General features: G+C 39.9%; 1 protein-coding gene across 8 annotated transcripts in view; it reads left to right on the top strand.

Moving 5' to 3' along the window:
* Nucleotides 1–16,173, top strand: part of RAF1 (Raf-1 proto-oncogene, serine/threonine kinase) — a 79,010-nt gene that overhangs the window by 41,663 nt on the left and 21,174 nt on the right. For 3 of the 8 annotated variants that reach the window (XM_082059745.1, XM_082059749.1, XM_082059744.1), the window contains exons 2-6: nucleotides 11,184–11,399; nucleotides 12,248–12,360; nucleotides 13,848–13,950; nucleotides 14,893–15,050; nucleotides 16,029–16,127. In XM_082059745.1, the coding sequence (XP_081915871.1) occupies nucleotides 11,193–11,399; nucleotides 12,248–12,360; nucleotides 13,848–13,950; nucleotides 14,893–15,050; nucleotides 16,029–16,127 (680 nt within the window). In that variant the 5' untranslated portion in view covers nucleotides 11,184–11,192. Of the gene's footprint in view, nucleotides 1–2,791; nucleotides 2,848–3,996; nucleotides 4,075–11,183; nucleotides 11,400–12,247; nucleotides 12,361–13,847; nucleotides 13,951–14,892; nucleotides 15,051–16,028; nucleotides 16,128–16,173 lie in introns of those variants that run through there. The other 5 variants (XM_082059747.1, XM_082059746.1, XM_082059751.1 and 2 more) reach the window with 3 other exon arrangements.

Raw genomic sequence — 16,173 nt, 5'->3', positions numbered from 1 at the left:
TGCCAGTGACCAAGCGCTGTATCTACCAAACTGGTTGCAGTGAAAAGTGGAGGAAACTGCAAGAAGAGGGTAATGCTGGGGTGCGGTTGGAGAAATAGCACGTATAGGATGTCACACATGCAGGTGTATGACCATCCGAATCACAGCGCTGAAGTGGCTAACATTTGTGATTACCTAATCTTAAATACAATATTGTCCAGGTATATTTTCTAAAACTGTCAGCGTCTAGTTCAGAAGTAACTTGACAAGACTGAAACACTAACCTGTGATTTTAAAACTGTTCGTTTCAAACTCTTGCTCTGGCTGTTTGTGCAATTAGGTGTATATTTGCAGCAGAATTTTGAATTTTTCCGAAGCAATGGTTTGACAGTTACGTATGATCAGCGATCAGCTCGTGCAAGTTGAGCGTTCCCCTTGCAGAACACCTGCTTCCCTTGCTCCTTCTCTTGCGCTGTGGGGTATCCCGGGTGGAAATCCTGCAAACTGGCAAACTTCCTCCGGTACAGAGTCATTTTCTTCTCCCTTGGCTTTGCCATTGTCTTAGGTGAACAATTCTACTTCTCGTGTTTAATTGAGTCTACATCTGCAATAACAGCTGGTATTTTGTCAACTCTTTTGCTTTGTAAATCCTCGTTGTTGCCAGTTCTGTTAGCAAATGTTCTTGCTGATTTTTGGTTTTTATGTACAACGTATCTGTCAAGGAGAAGATATGATTTTTACTCCCTTACAGCTGTTACTTTGGTTGCAGGTAGAAATATTGTACCTGCTCCTTCTTTAACCTATCAATCACATTTTATGCTATGCCTTCCCTTCTTGATTGGTGTATATATTCTTTGATAGAAATGCTTTGGGTTTTCAATCTGTAAAACCTCTACCACTCTCCATCAGTTTTCTCTCCTCTTTTTCATCCAGCATTATCCATCATACTGACTGGATTAGTTTTCTCAAAGTTTGTCCCGGACTGTTTTCAGCTCAGTTTTTAGCTCTTGTTTTCCCGAGGAACCATTCATCGCAAATCTCTTGACCTCTGAGCTGAATGTGAGGATCACAACTGTATCCTTGTTTTGATCAGTTTGCTAGTTGTCAACCAAGCTACTTTTAAAAAACAAAAAAACAACGCTTCCCCCTTCTCCCCCTATGCCTGTACTGGTTCCTGTGTCTTTTTCTGGTCCTCTGCTTATTCTTATGATTCTTGAGGTGTTTTTGATCTTCGCCGTTTCTCTCTGCTTCTGGCCCCCACATACTTTCTGGTCCCATCACTTCCCACACCTTATTCCTCAGTAATCTGTTAAAAATAAACAAACAAACTCCTCCTCCCCCTTGATTCACTGTGGATTATTTCCTAAATATATCATATTGCTGACTGGTTGTCTTCTGGTAGAACTAAAGATCTCAGCTTTTCCTCAGGTGTGTGAAAGAATTCCTTCCTCCCTTCTCCCCAGTCCTCCTGCTTATCATTTTCCACGACAGAAACCGTATTCACAATATTTTGTAGGTCATGTTCCTAAACATTTGCTGTAGAGAGGCATGCAAGTTAGTAAGCTGGGTAAATGTAAAGTTCAGACTGTAAATAGGTTTTAATTTTAAAATTACTAAGCAACTCAAGGTGGAGATCGCGGAGCATTCTTCTGGTTTCTTGGTGTAGTCTTTGCAAGTTTGCTGTCTTGGGTACAGTGATTGCAGCTGGTTTTTTTCATGTATGTGCGCTGCCCAGGAGAGATGATTCTTCTGACCAAATGCAAGCTTGCAGTATAAGATCTCTTCTAGATTTTTTTATGTGTATTTTCTTGTATTTCATCTAAAGAAGGACGGGGCTGTTCAACCTGGAGAAGAGAAAGCTTTGTGGAGGATGATATCAATGTGTATCAATACACTGCTGGGAGGGAACGAAGAGGACACCGGGCTCTTCTCACGAGTGCCCAGTGACAGCACAATGTGCAATGAGCACAAATTAAAACACATGAATCTCCATCTGAACATGAGAAAAACCTTCTTTTACTTTGAGGGTGGTCAAACACTGCAGCAAATCGCGCTGTGGAGTGTGTATTTGTGGAGCTGCTCAAAGCCCAGGGGCTTCCAGCCTCAATGGCTCCATGACGGGGTTGCATCCTTGTCCTCTCTAGTCATCTCTGCATAGCATTGTTTTAGGAATTGCTAATTAGAATGGGAACTTTGACTAAGAAAGCATTTTACCCTTTACTGTCCAGTGAATATTTTTGTATGTTTGATTTATGCTTCTTTCTTTAACTGATCTGAGCTTCCAGTCTTTTAATCAAGACTTCTTCAGCTTCCATAGAAATTCTTCCTCTTGCAGCTGATGTTTATAGGCAAGATACAGGTAGCCTTCAGAGGCCTAGCTTATTACTTTTTGGTTTGTTTTGGATCCAAGATTTGTCATAATGTTTGTGAGTCAGCAAGGTGTTTTTGTGTATGACTGAGGAACTGGTGTCTTGAGAAGAAAGTATCCAACTTCTGCTTAGTTTTTACTTTAGTGTGTTTTTAGCTGTAAAAGATTTGTATGATGTTTCCGAATGACATAATATTGAACTGGGGTAGCATTGTCATGCAGTGTGGCCTTACACAGTGCATCTCATTATACCAAAATGTTGCCTAAAATAAGGAAAAGCTAGAAGGCCCAAAAACTCTTAAGAGTTGAAGGGTGGTAAGTTAACTCTACTGTCAATGTAATTCACAGAGTATTATTTTGTTATTAATTCGCTATGTTGTGCTTATGTATAAGTTTGTCTATTAAAATAGTAAATATCTTCTGGTTTTATGTTACCTTCCACAGATGATGTACTTCATCCTTTTGTCGTAGGACTTCATCTGCTTAAAGAAAAACTAAAGGTATAAATAACTTTCTCTGGTTATCTTTCCTCTCCTCCTTACTCTGCCCCATTCCTTCTTCTGAGGTCCCTGGGTCTTTCCTGGGGGAAGGGGACCCTACCACAACCAAGCTCTGTGCTTCTATTTCTTCACTGCTGCTAGAGTTGGGCTTTATTTTTGGTGTGATACAGTGTTTGCTTTATCCTGTATGTTTAACTTAAACTCTTACTTTAGTAAGTCTCCATGGATATTTACTTTGCAGGGGGAAAGCCCTTCCTCAGTTTAGAACCTTATATCTTGATATTTGCCTGTCTTTTCCAGGTAGCATTTGCCTTTCCACACAGCTACAGCAGATCTCTTGTGAATAATCCAGACATAATGTAAATCATGTCTGTGAAGTTATCTTACAACTGGTGCTCTTATATTTTATTTTATTTTTATTCTGAGATTGTACCTCTGAAATAAAAAGTCTGTTATGGCACTTTGTTAAATAAATAAAAACCCACCCAAACCAGAACTGTAATTTAATGGATATATTTAGTAAAATAACATAAGATAGAGTTAAAATGGAGCATAATTTCTTTCTGGAGGCACTCAGACCAGTAAATGTCTGACATAGTCTAAGTAATTTTGATTGTATACAATCCGTAATTTCTAATTACGTTCAGTCTTTATTTACCATTTCGTGCAGTCTTCTGTGCAAATAGTGGTGTGTAGGAGACAATAAAATAAAGTTAGGAGAGCACTCCAGGCAGTTTGTAACTGAAATGCTCAAGTAGTATCATGTTAGATGTAGTTCATATTGCAGAAGGGTATGTTCAGCTATTTCTAGGAACACTTAATTATAAAATGTAAGGGAGAAACATTTGCCCTGTCTTCTCACAGAAAAATAACTCAAGGCCCATTGCAGACCTTGGTGCTATTGTCCCTGTTCCCTGCACGCACTCCCCCCTGCCCCGGCTTTTAGAACTGTAGCAGTGACCTGGTGGCACAACTGCCTGCACAAAGATGACATTTGATAAACTCAGTTTATTACTTTAAAGCTCCCCTGAGTGAATGCAGAGATCACCTCACTCTTGAATTAGCTGGATCACTGCATCCTAGTACAGATAATCACGCGTGTCTGGTATTTTGCAGCAGTATTTGAACAGTACCTGGGGTATGTCTGTGCTGTACAGTTCACCTGCATCGCTAGCAGCTCCTTGAATAACCTCATCTCAGGCTGCGCTCCTTCTCAGCAAAACTGAGGTGGGTTTGAAGACTGGTATGTCCTCAGCATTGCGTGCAACTGAGGGAGGACCGAGCCAGGAATTCTTTGCGCTGAGATTCTCAGTCGCTTTTGTTTAATCCTTGAGAACTTGTGTGGGAAGGGTATTTGGTGGATTGCTGACATGTGAGTAACTTTTTCATCCTTGCTGTAAAGTGGATGAGTTCCAGGCAACTGTAAACACAGTTTGGGGCTTTCATCCCTACTTGAAACAATTCAAGTGTGAGCAAGTTCAGAATGCAAATAGGCACGTGTCTGAGAATGTATGAACAGTTGATTGAAGGACTTGGGGGAAAAATTACTTGTCTGTGTAATGCCAACACACATGTAAATTCACAGTCCTGCAATGCAAGGTCTGCTTTAAAGTGCTGTCTTTCAAAATCTTTCTTTGGAGGATTCTGCTGTGAAGAATTTAACATTATGGTGAAGAAACAAGAAGTCTAGGCGTGAGAGGAATGTGATATAATGTGATGGTGATACAATCAGATATAAGAAAGCAGTGTTCAGTATGCTTTGATTTCTAGTAATGCATTCAAATTTACCAAGTTAAAAAAGGAGAATGTCTGAAACATCCCTTCAGCTTTCATAGTCTTTATAATGTTAACACAGTTAAAACATGGAGTGACCACCTCTCAATAATTAGCAATTTTTATTATAAGATAAAAATGATAAATTATCATACTAAAAAAAGTGGAGGTTTTACTCCGTGACATAGAGTTCCAGTGCTTTTTTAGCAAGACTTGTACAAAACATATATGCAAAATTTGTGTACTTCACTTGCCTTCCTTTTGTAGCTGTTTTAATAGTGATTTTATGAGCTTTTTTGTCAATCTTTATAGACTCAGCAGCAGTACTTAACTAAAACTTTTAAAAAGTTCTGGTTGAGTGCTTGGAAACACATGCTGCTTTTTTCTTTTTACCTGGGATGCCTTTTTTCATTTGGAAAAGGGAAGTATTTGGATTTGATAGCCCTTGGTGCTCTTTTAGACACAAGCGGAGTGTTCAGTGCTCCTGTTTCTTTAATGAAGTCAGTCAGGTTTTGTAGGGCAACTTAATAGAGCCCCGCATTTGAACTTAATACAAATTGAACGTGGGAAGAAATGGGTGACTGACATGGGAATGACAGGTCTTCATAAAAATTGTTTCGGAAAAGTAGCCTGGAGCTGTCGCAGTCAACAAAGCAGCCAAAGGTGCAGGTGGTTTGGGTGACAAATCCCTACTAACCAAAGCCCAAAGTACAGCCTGCTACAGCCAACTATTATTGTATGACTTGTTTGATGCTTACTAACCTAAGTTTTACTCTGGAAGTTACTCTTATATACTGAAAGGTGTTAGTCTTGCAAAGGATTAATGGATCTGGAAGCACATCATCCTGAGAGTTGCATTGCTTGTGCCCACCTTATTGTAGAGCCCCGTTGTTGGAAGACCAATGTTATTTTTTTTCTTAAATATTTCAAAGTTACATTAGCAGCATAATGGCTGAAGTAGTGACTAAGAAATGCAGTGTTCAGAGAAATGGAGAAAAAGATGAGACAAGATACTTCCAAGATCACAACATCTGAGGCAGAAATGACGTGTAATTTTTCAGTATTGGTTGGGGTTTGTTTGTTTTTCTCCTGAATAATGACACTTCCTCCTGTTAATTTTTAATATTTTTTTGGTCACTTCTATTAGGGGGGCGCTTGCTTTTTGGTGTCAATCTCTTAAAATGAAGGACATTTGAAGAAAAAATGCCAACCCTGTAGGTGTGTAAGAGATCTGCTCGGGTTGTTAGACTGATCCTAACTCTTGCCCTGCATTTATGTTTACGTGGATCACAGCTTTATTTATTAATATGGAAGTGCATCCATATTTATCTTCTACTGCTATGAAAATCTGCTTTTAAAAAACACTGCTGTACATCACAATAGATACTTGTTTAATGTTTCTTTTTTTCACCAGACAGATGGTCACTCATGCAATATCAATCAATTGAGAATTATTGCATGGCAAGGGAACTGAGAAAAGACCGCAGTTAAGAGTATTCTTGATCTTTTTTGTGTCAGAGATGAAAACTTTTCTTGTAAGCAACTTTTAAAGCTTATATTTTCTAACAGAAGTGTTTGTTTTGAAATGGATTCTGGGTTTTGTTCTGTGGCGTTTTGCTTTTGTATATGCATTTCATTAAACATGAGTGTGACTTCTGATGGTTTGTGTGGTTAGAAATGGTAGCATGTGTGTGTTGGGAGGGGCAACTGTATTTACATTTGCTTTGAAAGCTTTTGGTGTTTGTTTCAGAAATAAAGAAGGTGAGGCACCTAAACTCGATACCCAGACGAGTTCAGCTTTGTATCCCGTGAACTCCGAGGCTGCTTCATCACCAGTTCCAGCATTCTTTAGGGAGGCAGACTGAAATTCTTAGCAGTTCAGACTAAACACTTTTTGCTAGTCATAGAAAAAGTTAAAGCAACTTAAAGTGTCTTTTGGATATGAATCAGTGATACAAGTGTACAATCTGAGCGGATGTGAGCGAATGATCTCCAGAAATTCGTTACTGTTAGATGTGCACATTGCCTAGACATTGTGTGCATCTCGTTTGAATGCGTGTTCAAATGACTATCAAAATCTGTAATTATGCAAAAAGGACTAATGAAAAAGTGCAATCTTGGTCCCAGTGTACAGTTTACTTGTGGCAGGTGGAGGGATAGTGTGATTTTTTTTTTTTTTTTTTTTTTTTCCGTTCAGATTGGATGGTTAATATGAAATGAATCAGTATCAGTTTCCTGGCAGTACTGGATCCACAAGGGGACTGATATACTTTAGTAGCTTAAAATATTCTGTGCTGCTGTTGTTGTTTATAAGTTGTAGACAAGCTGTTTGAAGTCATTTTCATGAAAATGAAGATTTGCACAAAGAAAAATTTTAGATGTGTGAAAACATTCAGTTGGCAATGGATTATTTGAGCATGGCATAAATATAAGTCTGGTATCTGGTAATGGTTATGTTTCGGAAACATAACTCATTTAAAGGAGAAAAGCTAATTTTTCTGGAATAGGCAAACTAAGAATTATATATTTATGAAGTCATTATTGTAAAACCTTTCATTTTTTACTTCAAGTTTCTCTTTCAAACATATTGGACATCTTTTCACTGGAATGGATTGATGTGGATCTTGGGAGAGCTGGAGAAAATGAATTTCAGTAAAAAGGGCTTCCATCAATTACTGGTTGGAGCAAAAGACCCCAAATGAATAGAAAGGTGAACTGTGCTGTGCACGTGTCGTATCTGGTAAGGTGGCCAGAAGGGGGACACGCTGTCCTGGGAACCAGCACATCTGTTGGCTTCTGCTGCCGTGTTCAGTCCTGGGTTCAGTGTACCAGCTAGAAATCATGTGTGTATGTGCAATATTATGCTGTGTTGTTTATATATATATTTTCTTTGTCAGTTCAAAGCTGGTCAAGTAGTTGCTGGGCTAATTCTCTTACCCCATATCTATGAATACAGTGAGCTGTTTGGATGTGTTTGTATATATTCATATAATTTTTTTAAGCTAGCTTTCCTTACGCTAGAGGGCAGGGGAGGAGTGTAATTCATCTGTAAAATGACTTCTTAAGAAGCGGCTTTTATGACTGTCTCCATTCTTCCATGGTAATGATTTGGAATAAGAATAGTGACTAGGTTTGAGGAGTGAATGTGTCCAGCAGCTACCCATGCGGGATCACAGTTGAGGTGCTCTTGATTAGACTGTTCTTGGCCTGAGCTGAGAACTATTTCTGAGGACCTGGAGCCTCCTGTCATCCCACACGAGGGTCACCTCAGGAGTTGGAGAGGTCAGCAGCAGGACAATGGGTTACTGCTGTTTCGTTAGCAAGCTCCACCTTCCCAACTGCATGTCCTTGTGTCACGGGAGCCAAGAGCAGGTTTAGCAACTTCTCATGATCGATTCCCTGTCTCTCCCCAGGAGACTGCAAATATCTTTTAAACCTCTCTTTCTTCTCTCCTGCTCCTCCACCCTCGGGCCACTCGCAGGTTTTTGTCCACTGCAGGCCAGACCTGAGCCAGGTTCTCATCTCCCTTCACTGGTGGCTTCTTGAGGCGTGTGAGTAGGAGCCGTAGCCTTCAGTTTAGGCAGGAGGTAGAGCCAAAGATGGCATGGTTTAAATTTGCCTGCTGAGGTGAGGAAGCAAGTACTTTAATTTTTCTAGAAAAAGAAGAACCCAGAGTGAACCCAAGCTGCCAGGGACGCAGTCATCCGCTGCAGCCAAAAAGATGGGAAAAAAGCAGCACTGGTGAAGCGTGATGGCAAGAGAGAGCAGGGCATCTCTGGACGAGAGGATTGTGCCAAACCTACACGGTCCTGAGAATATCCAGCACTGACTTGAGGTGAAGATCCTGGGAAAGGGAAGGATCCAAATGCATCATCAGAGACACAGCTGACATCTGTACGGTACAGAGCCTGATAGCGGTTGCTGTGTTTGTGTTCTTCTGACTGTGCGTACCACCACCTCTAGACAGCTTTTCTGCAATATGCAGCTGGCCTTTCAGATTTGAAGAAAAGAGCACCTCTAGAGCAGAGAAGTACCTTTTTTTTGGTATGAAACTTAGCTTTTGGCAAGTTTGACTTTTTGGTCATTTCCTGTTTTTTCTTGATTTTTTTCAGGAAACATCAGCCTGTCAAAATAATAAATACAAATACTGTAACGTTAGGGTGTTGTCCAGTTACGTGAGCAGTGACAACAAGGAGGTTTTGATGGTTGCCCTGCTATTCCTTATCTCAGCTTGCTCAGTAGAGAAACCCAGTTGAGCTTCTTGTGTTATCTCGTGTGTTCCCTAGAGGGGTGAAGTAAAGGAGCGTTCCCCGCAGTGGGGCAGGAGGAAAACGTATAAACTGGTTGGGTTTCATCTTATTTCTCTTATTTAACAGTTTATCTCCACTCTTTTTATTGTTACCATATAACTAGCTACTCTTTTAGCTGTCTATGTGCATAATAAGGTTGTTGCAACTGTATGTAACTTTTTTTTTTCCACCTTTTTGGTTGCTGACAGTAGGGTAGTGCATATGAATTGTGAGATTGTCATACTTGTAGATGCTTGTGCGTGCTGAACTTGATTCTGTTCCTCAGTTTTATCTTTGCTCCTGCCCCTTCCTTTCAGAATGTCTTTGTGTCTTCCATGTTCCCTTTTTAAATCAAGCGTACGACTGTTGTCGTTTATGTGCTGTGGATTTAAAAAAGAAAATAATACCAAGTATCTCAACCTCATTAGATTTCAGTTGGGTGTTGAGTTTGAAATCTTAATGACATTTAAATATTTTGAACCCTTGAACAACTGGATGCATGAATGATCAGGAAAGGAGAGGATGTGTATGTTGTCATTGTATATTGGTGTCAGTGAAAGAAATGGCTGTGAACTGACTGAGAAGATCCCTTTGTAGCAGAGAGTATAAGAGGCCTGGAGCTCTTTATTTGTAGAGTTTGTGTGTAAAAGTGGGTCCTTCATATAAACCAAACCTTTTCCTTGATTTCATTGTTACATGTTTCCTTTCTAGATGTTATAGCAGTCAGATCTGGGTTGGGGTCTGTAGCCATGGTGAGTACTGAGGGATCTAGCCGAGGCTTTTTGGTGTTGTGCTCTGAAATTCGAAGTTTATCCTTCTGGGCCTCCCCAAATGGACACTGTACAGTAGTGGAGATGTCTTTTCTCTGACAGAAGCGTGTGTTTGGGATAAGGGAAGTGCTCACGCTCGCTCTGGGTGCTGCACAAAAGAGCAGGAAAAAATGAATCGGATGGCTGAATATTTGCAACAAAGGAGGCATGGGACCATGTATGGAATAAAACGTTAAGAGATACTCATAGATGTTCAGTAAAGGAGTGTTTGGTATTATATACTGAATTAAGTTGTTAGTGGTTTCAGGGGAACAATGTAGGTCTTTCAATGTAAGTCTTTCCTCTACCGTAAAGGGGTGAAATTAGGATTGCTTGGAAGCCCTTTGTTTTGGCATTTCCTGGCTGCTTTTTGACGTTGCAGCTTCAAGATGACTTTCTTTCCCTTTTGTAGAGGTGATCGGGAGTATCGGTGGTGTGCACAGCCACTGCAGACTGGTGGCAAAAGAATTGCACTCGCACCCTGTACTATTGAACATCAGTTTCTCAGATTTTTAAAGAAGGATGTTGTTTTATGGGGGAAGTAAACTACTGTGCTTATTTTCACTGTTCCTTTTTGATTATTTCTGTTCATTTTGAAAGCTTGGGAATGAATCTGGGTGCTCCGAAATTTAACAAGGAATACATTTCACTGTTCAAACTGTTTCAAGCTTCGTTTCTGCTTTGGAGTATAATTTGGACTTCAAGCTGCATTGGAGTTGTGATAGCTGGGGAAAAAATACACAGATACCTTCATCTTTGTCCATGAGTGTACAAAAATAATACTGTGTGCTGATTTGGGAGTATGCAGGGGGTTGCTCATGTCCCTGTGCTGCGAGAGGTTTATATTGAAATGTAACAGCATAGTGTGGTTTGTTTGTTTTTTCTGTTTCGTACTACATAAATTGTGATACTATTAAATGCTATGTGGTTATTTGGATACTAACAGTACTAAACTTGTTACTCTTTAAAAAAAGCAACCAACAGAAAAAAAATCCCTTCCCCAAAATCACTGATAAAAAGTAGAATTTCTTCAATTAATGTCTTTTATTATAATTCCTGTCTTGCTGCTTTTTCTCAACAGCATAGGCTGTTCTAATGCTTGCAGGACTGTTCCTCTGGCCCGCAGCCAGCATCTCGCCACCTCTCTGCAGGCCCCTCGGGCACTGTTATGTACATGATGGTGACGCTCCTGTGACACCAGAGATGCAGTGAGAGGGGTTATACGTACATTAGCCACAATCTGTGCATGTGTCGCAAGTCAAATGCTTTCAGGACTTAGGCTGGTTTTGCAGAGGTGGGTGAACTGCCATGTTCGTGTAGGTTGATCATGTCAAAAGGAAGAGGCGGCAGTTCTCAAAGGCTCTCAAAAGAGGCTGTGAGGTCTGTTGTGTCAGGAAGAGAGAATACCGCTTTATAAGGAAGGATACTGTAATTTTCCCTGACTCTCTCAATTTTTGTTTCGTAGACCGCGTCAATGGAGCACATTCAGGGAGCTTGGAAGACTATCAGTAATGGTTTTGGACTCAAGGATTCTGTCTTTGATGGCCCAAACTGTATCTCACCTACTATCGTCCAGCAGTTTGGTTACCAACGCCGAGCATCTGATGATGGCAAAATATCAGATACTTCCAAAACTAGTAACACTATTCGTGTTTTCTTGCCCAACAAGCAGCGCACGGTGGTAAGTCTAGATCAGCTTCTGTAAGAAATGTCACGCTGTTCCCAGTGCTAACACTGGGACGTGGATCTGCCAAGAGAAATGCCAGGCTTCACAAAAGGTCTGATTGTGGTTAAGTGTGTTGTCATCAGTTTGGTAATTCTAGAGGACATATTTTGAAAACAACACATCTGTATTTTGAGAACCCGTATTTACCTCAGTGCTGTATTTTTCCAATACACATGAGCAAGATGCTTTTCTTACAAATTTAACATTAAAAGACTCCAGTTGACCCACCTAAGCAATGATGCCTGCATGAAACAAAACGTGTAGTCATTTCTGTCACCATTTTCTTCACTTGGGCACCCACAGTGAAGCATGGTGGTTAAAGCTGAAGTGAAACTTGAGGGATCACTTTTATTAGATTTCTTGGAGCTGAGCTTACTAATAATAGTCTCAAGCAAAGTTCCCTGAAACCTAAATTAAGCCTTTTTCTGTACCTAAGTTAACTGCATTTGTCTCCGTTTCTGTTACTTTACAAGCTACCTACTTGTGTGAGTGCTGTATGAAATCCTGTTGCACAGAAACTTAGTAATTGTAAGAAATTAAAAAGTTATAAAACAACTTCAAAGCTTCCTTTGCATAAGTACAAAATAGTTAATGTATATGGCAGAAAACACGCCTGCCTGATCGCTTGGGCAGTGGGTTAAATCGGAAGACACAGCAGTCTGTTGTTACTTCACACAAATAATTTTTATTTACCTATTTATTAACTTCAAAAGGGAACAGCTGTTTACTTTTACTTGAACTTCTAAAGAAAAAGAGAGGAAAAAATGGCAATTACTGACTCATTTTTTTTCCTTTGGCCGCAGGTGAATGTGCGGAATGGGATGACCTTACATGACTGTCTTATGAAGGCACTTAAAGTAAGAGGTCTGCAGCCAGAATGCTGTGCGGTTTTTCGACTTCTTACGGAACCAAAAGGGTAAGAGCCTGTGATGTTATATGTGAAACTTTCAACTAGAGAATGTAAACATCTTGGGTTTAGATTAGCGGCAATAATACTTTCTTCCTCTCTCCCTGGCTAGTTTCTTTTAAAAGGGCGGTTTGGTTGCGAAGGCTTCCGCGTTGCCTTCTTTACTCTCCTCTAGGTCAACTCCTTCACAGAATCCACAGAGTTGACTGGGTTGGAAAAGCCCTCAGAGATCATCAAGGCCAACCCTTAGTCCAACTCCAGTCCACTGACTAGATCATGGCACTAAGTGCCATGTCCAATCTCAGTTTAAAAACCTCCAGGGCTGGTGAGTCCAGCACCTCCCTGGGCAGCCATTCCAATCCTGACCACTCTCTCTGCACAGAATTGCTTTCTAATCTCCAGCCTCAATTTCCCCTGGCAGAGTTGAAGCCCATGGCCCCTTGTCCTATTGCTGATGCCTGGGAGAAGAGACCAATCCCCCCCTGGCTAGAACTGCCCTTCAGGTAGTTCTAGAGAGTGCTGAGCTCAGCTCTAAGCCTCCTCTTCTCCAGACTAAACAACCCCAGCTCCCTCAGCCTCTCCCTATAGGTTTTGTCTTCAAGCCCCTTCACCAGTCTTGTTGCTTCCTGGGTATTAAAAATTTTATTGTTTTAAAGCTAAGTATAAAAAATGCTCAAAATTAAGTGGTACACTCAAGCACGTGTAGTATCTTACAGAGGTTTTTGTCATACTCGAGATGAAATGATGTGATATGCCTTCATATTTGAGGTGCGTTTCTATTCACAATTTGTAGTTGGTAAACTTCAGCACTAGTGATTCTTAGCCAACTTAAATGAACGTCTCCTCTGTGCACTCAGTTTTAAGGCTCTACTTTCCTCTACAACTTTTCAATGTTTGGATTGAAATCTCACTTCAGATATTCCTTATTTTTTGTAGGACCGGGGATGCTGCTATTAAATACCAAATGATTCTTTTACAAGCTGAGGGAGTGAAGGTATCTCATGGAGTTAATACATTTAACTTCACACCTCATAAGGCTTGGACTTAATGCTCTTTTAAGCTTCAGTCATGAGGCAGCCATTTGTGGGTTTACGTCTCCGTGTAACTGAGTCCATTCTGGGGTCACCAGTAACTTCAGTGCTGAAGCACGTAATATGACTTTCATGTCACTAAGTCTGCCATTCATAATTTCTTCTGGTTTGTTTATCAGGGTGTTTCTTTGACTCCATTACAGCTTCTAGGTATCTTACTTCAAATAATCTATGTATCTAAATGACTTACATGTTAAAAAATAAACAGAAAAAGAGGTGAATTGCTGTGGTTTCAAAGTTGCTTAAGTGAAAGGCACTGAAATGTAGCTCACTATGAGAGGTTAGCCACACTTTTTGGTATGTTTTCAGTTTACTCAAGAAAACTCACAAAACATAGTTCATTGATTAGGCCAGACTTCTTACCTCCTAAGTAATGTTGTTGTCCCCATTTTCTCTCTTTTTCAGAAAAAAAGTGCGTTTGGATTGGAATACAGATGCTGCCTCCTTGATTGGAGAGGAACTGCAAGTGGATTTTCTTGATCATGTTCCGCTCACCACACACAATTTTGTAAGCTTGTCCTCAGCTGGATTTTGACATATTCAGTCAAAGAATGTTTTAGGCATTAATTACCTTTTGGCTTTCTAAACAGAGGGGGTGCATTTTAGAAGTGATGATTTGATTCCTTCACCCCTGCTCCCTCTATTTTGTCCTAGAAATATATTGTACCAAGTAACAAAAGCAAGGGATTATCATTTATATCCGTCAGAAAGGTTAGGATTAATATAAAAAAACCCATGACAATAGCTTTGCTTCTACTTTACATTTTTAGAAAACCAGAAATAAAATTTTCTACATTCGGTCAGCAGAAAACAAGTGTTTCAAGTGTTTTTCTCCAGATCTGGAAGAAGCTCAGACTTTGAGCTTCCTCCACAATGTGTTCTGGAGGAAGGAACCCTTTGGTTCATTTTAATCTTTTCTTTGGTATTTGAGAAGCTGTAAAAAAATGTTAGATACCATTTAAATAAAGTAGAAATTCCTTGAACTATTTCGTTTACTAAGGAATTTATTTCTTGCATAAGGGGTGTTGGTTATTCAAACACAAAACAAACATTTTGACTAATAAAAATAATGAGGTAGTTCTTACAATCTGATCCTTCTTGAGTTTTGATGATACTAAAATCAAACAAAACCCCCAATTCTTGGCTCACCCAACTCTTGTCACCTTACTGAACACAAAACAGTGCTTTTGAATTTGACAAAACATTTTTCCTTTCTTTCTTTCTAATAATCAGGTGCACAAAGTCCTAAATGTTTGTCAGCTTTCCAGGTTTCCAGCCAAACTGGAAATATATGCAGGAATAGCCAAGTGTGGTTTTAAGTTCAGCAGCACTTTGGGGGCACTGATAACATTTTAACCTGGTATTTCTTTATGTCAGGCTCTGGAGATGTTCGTCTGAGCTAGTGAAGAGAAGCTAGTTGCTTGGATTAATAATTTAATGTGTTTTCTAGGCTCGGAAGACGTTTCTAAAGCTTGCTTTCTGTGACATCTGTCAGAAGTTCCTGCTAAATGGGTTTCGGTGTCAGACATGCGGTTATAAATTCCACGAACACTGCAGCACCAAAGTTCCAACCATGTGTGTCGACTGGAGCAATATCAGGCAACTCTTGTAAGGATTGTTCCTTTTCAATAGCAACAGTGATTCTTTGTGACAGACGAGCATCTTTTTTTAATCTCTTGTGGTATAGATAAATGTGGATTGTTGGGAAGTGTCATAACTTTGATCAATATACGGAATGTGTGTGTTGATTTCATAAAACAGCCAGCAAAGATTGTCTGTTCCCAGGTGAAGGCCATTTCCATTAAATGCATTTTGTTCTTGCTGTATATTTTAATATTCTGGGACAAGCAAACAGAGATCGTGAATGACCAGGCAGGTGCTATAATGCCCTCTGCTTCAACGTGGGAAGGCACAGTAATTCTTCTCATATAGCACTTTGTTAGAAGGAAGGCAGGTCACGATTTAGTTGTGTTTTAGCTGTTGGATGCGTGAGTGTTCAGAACTACCACAAATCTGTCACCCTGTTGAAAATGCATGGAAGGGTGAGAAAACTGATAGGGGATAAGGCTTTCCTAATATTGATTAGAAAAAGTTGCAAATCATTATGTTAGGAGTAGTCCTTTTATGTAGAAGTGTTAAAACCTGTAACTGATCTTACGTGTCTTACGTAGCGATTGTATGTTTTTATAACTAAACTGGGTCATACAGTTATGCATTTTCTTATACTGACAAGTCGTTAGAGTGTAGAGTGTCTAGTGCCACTTGGTGCTTACCTGGATTTAATAGAACTTTAAAAATCTGGGCTCAGATACTCTTTGAGGAAGATCTGAAGTCTGATGTAAAAAGATTTGTATCTTTTGAGAGATTTGTATCTCATGAGAGAACTCATGAGAATTTTTTTTGGGAGTCTGAAGACGTTTTTAGTTGTATCATACACAGAGGAAAATGATTATGTAAAGATAGGAATGCATTCATGAAGGTAATTATGCTGAAAAGAAACAGCCCTTTCAATTTTCAGCTTTCAAGAGCATTGTACAGGAGGTAGTGTAGCAGTTGAATTTGTAATTGTTTTTGTTGATATTTCAGATTGTTCCCAAATTCAAATATCAGTGACAGTGGTGTCCCTGCACTACCTCCCTTGACAATGAGACGGATGCGGGAGTCTGTCTCCCGGATACCTGTTAGGTAAGCTGGTATTTCCTGTCATTTCTATTTTGGGAAATACAGTTGT

Source organism: Streptopelia decaocto (assembly GCF_964273445.1).
Source record: "Streptopelia decaocto genome assembly, chromosome: 8".
Classification (NCBI taxonomy): Eukaryota; Metazoa; Chordata; class Aves; order Columbiformes; family Columbidae; genus Streptopelia; species Streptopelia decaocto.
Note: the sequence above shows the minus strand (reverse complement) of the source record. Positions and strands in the feature narration are given on the sequence as shown.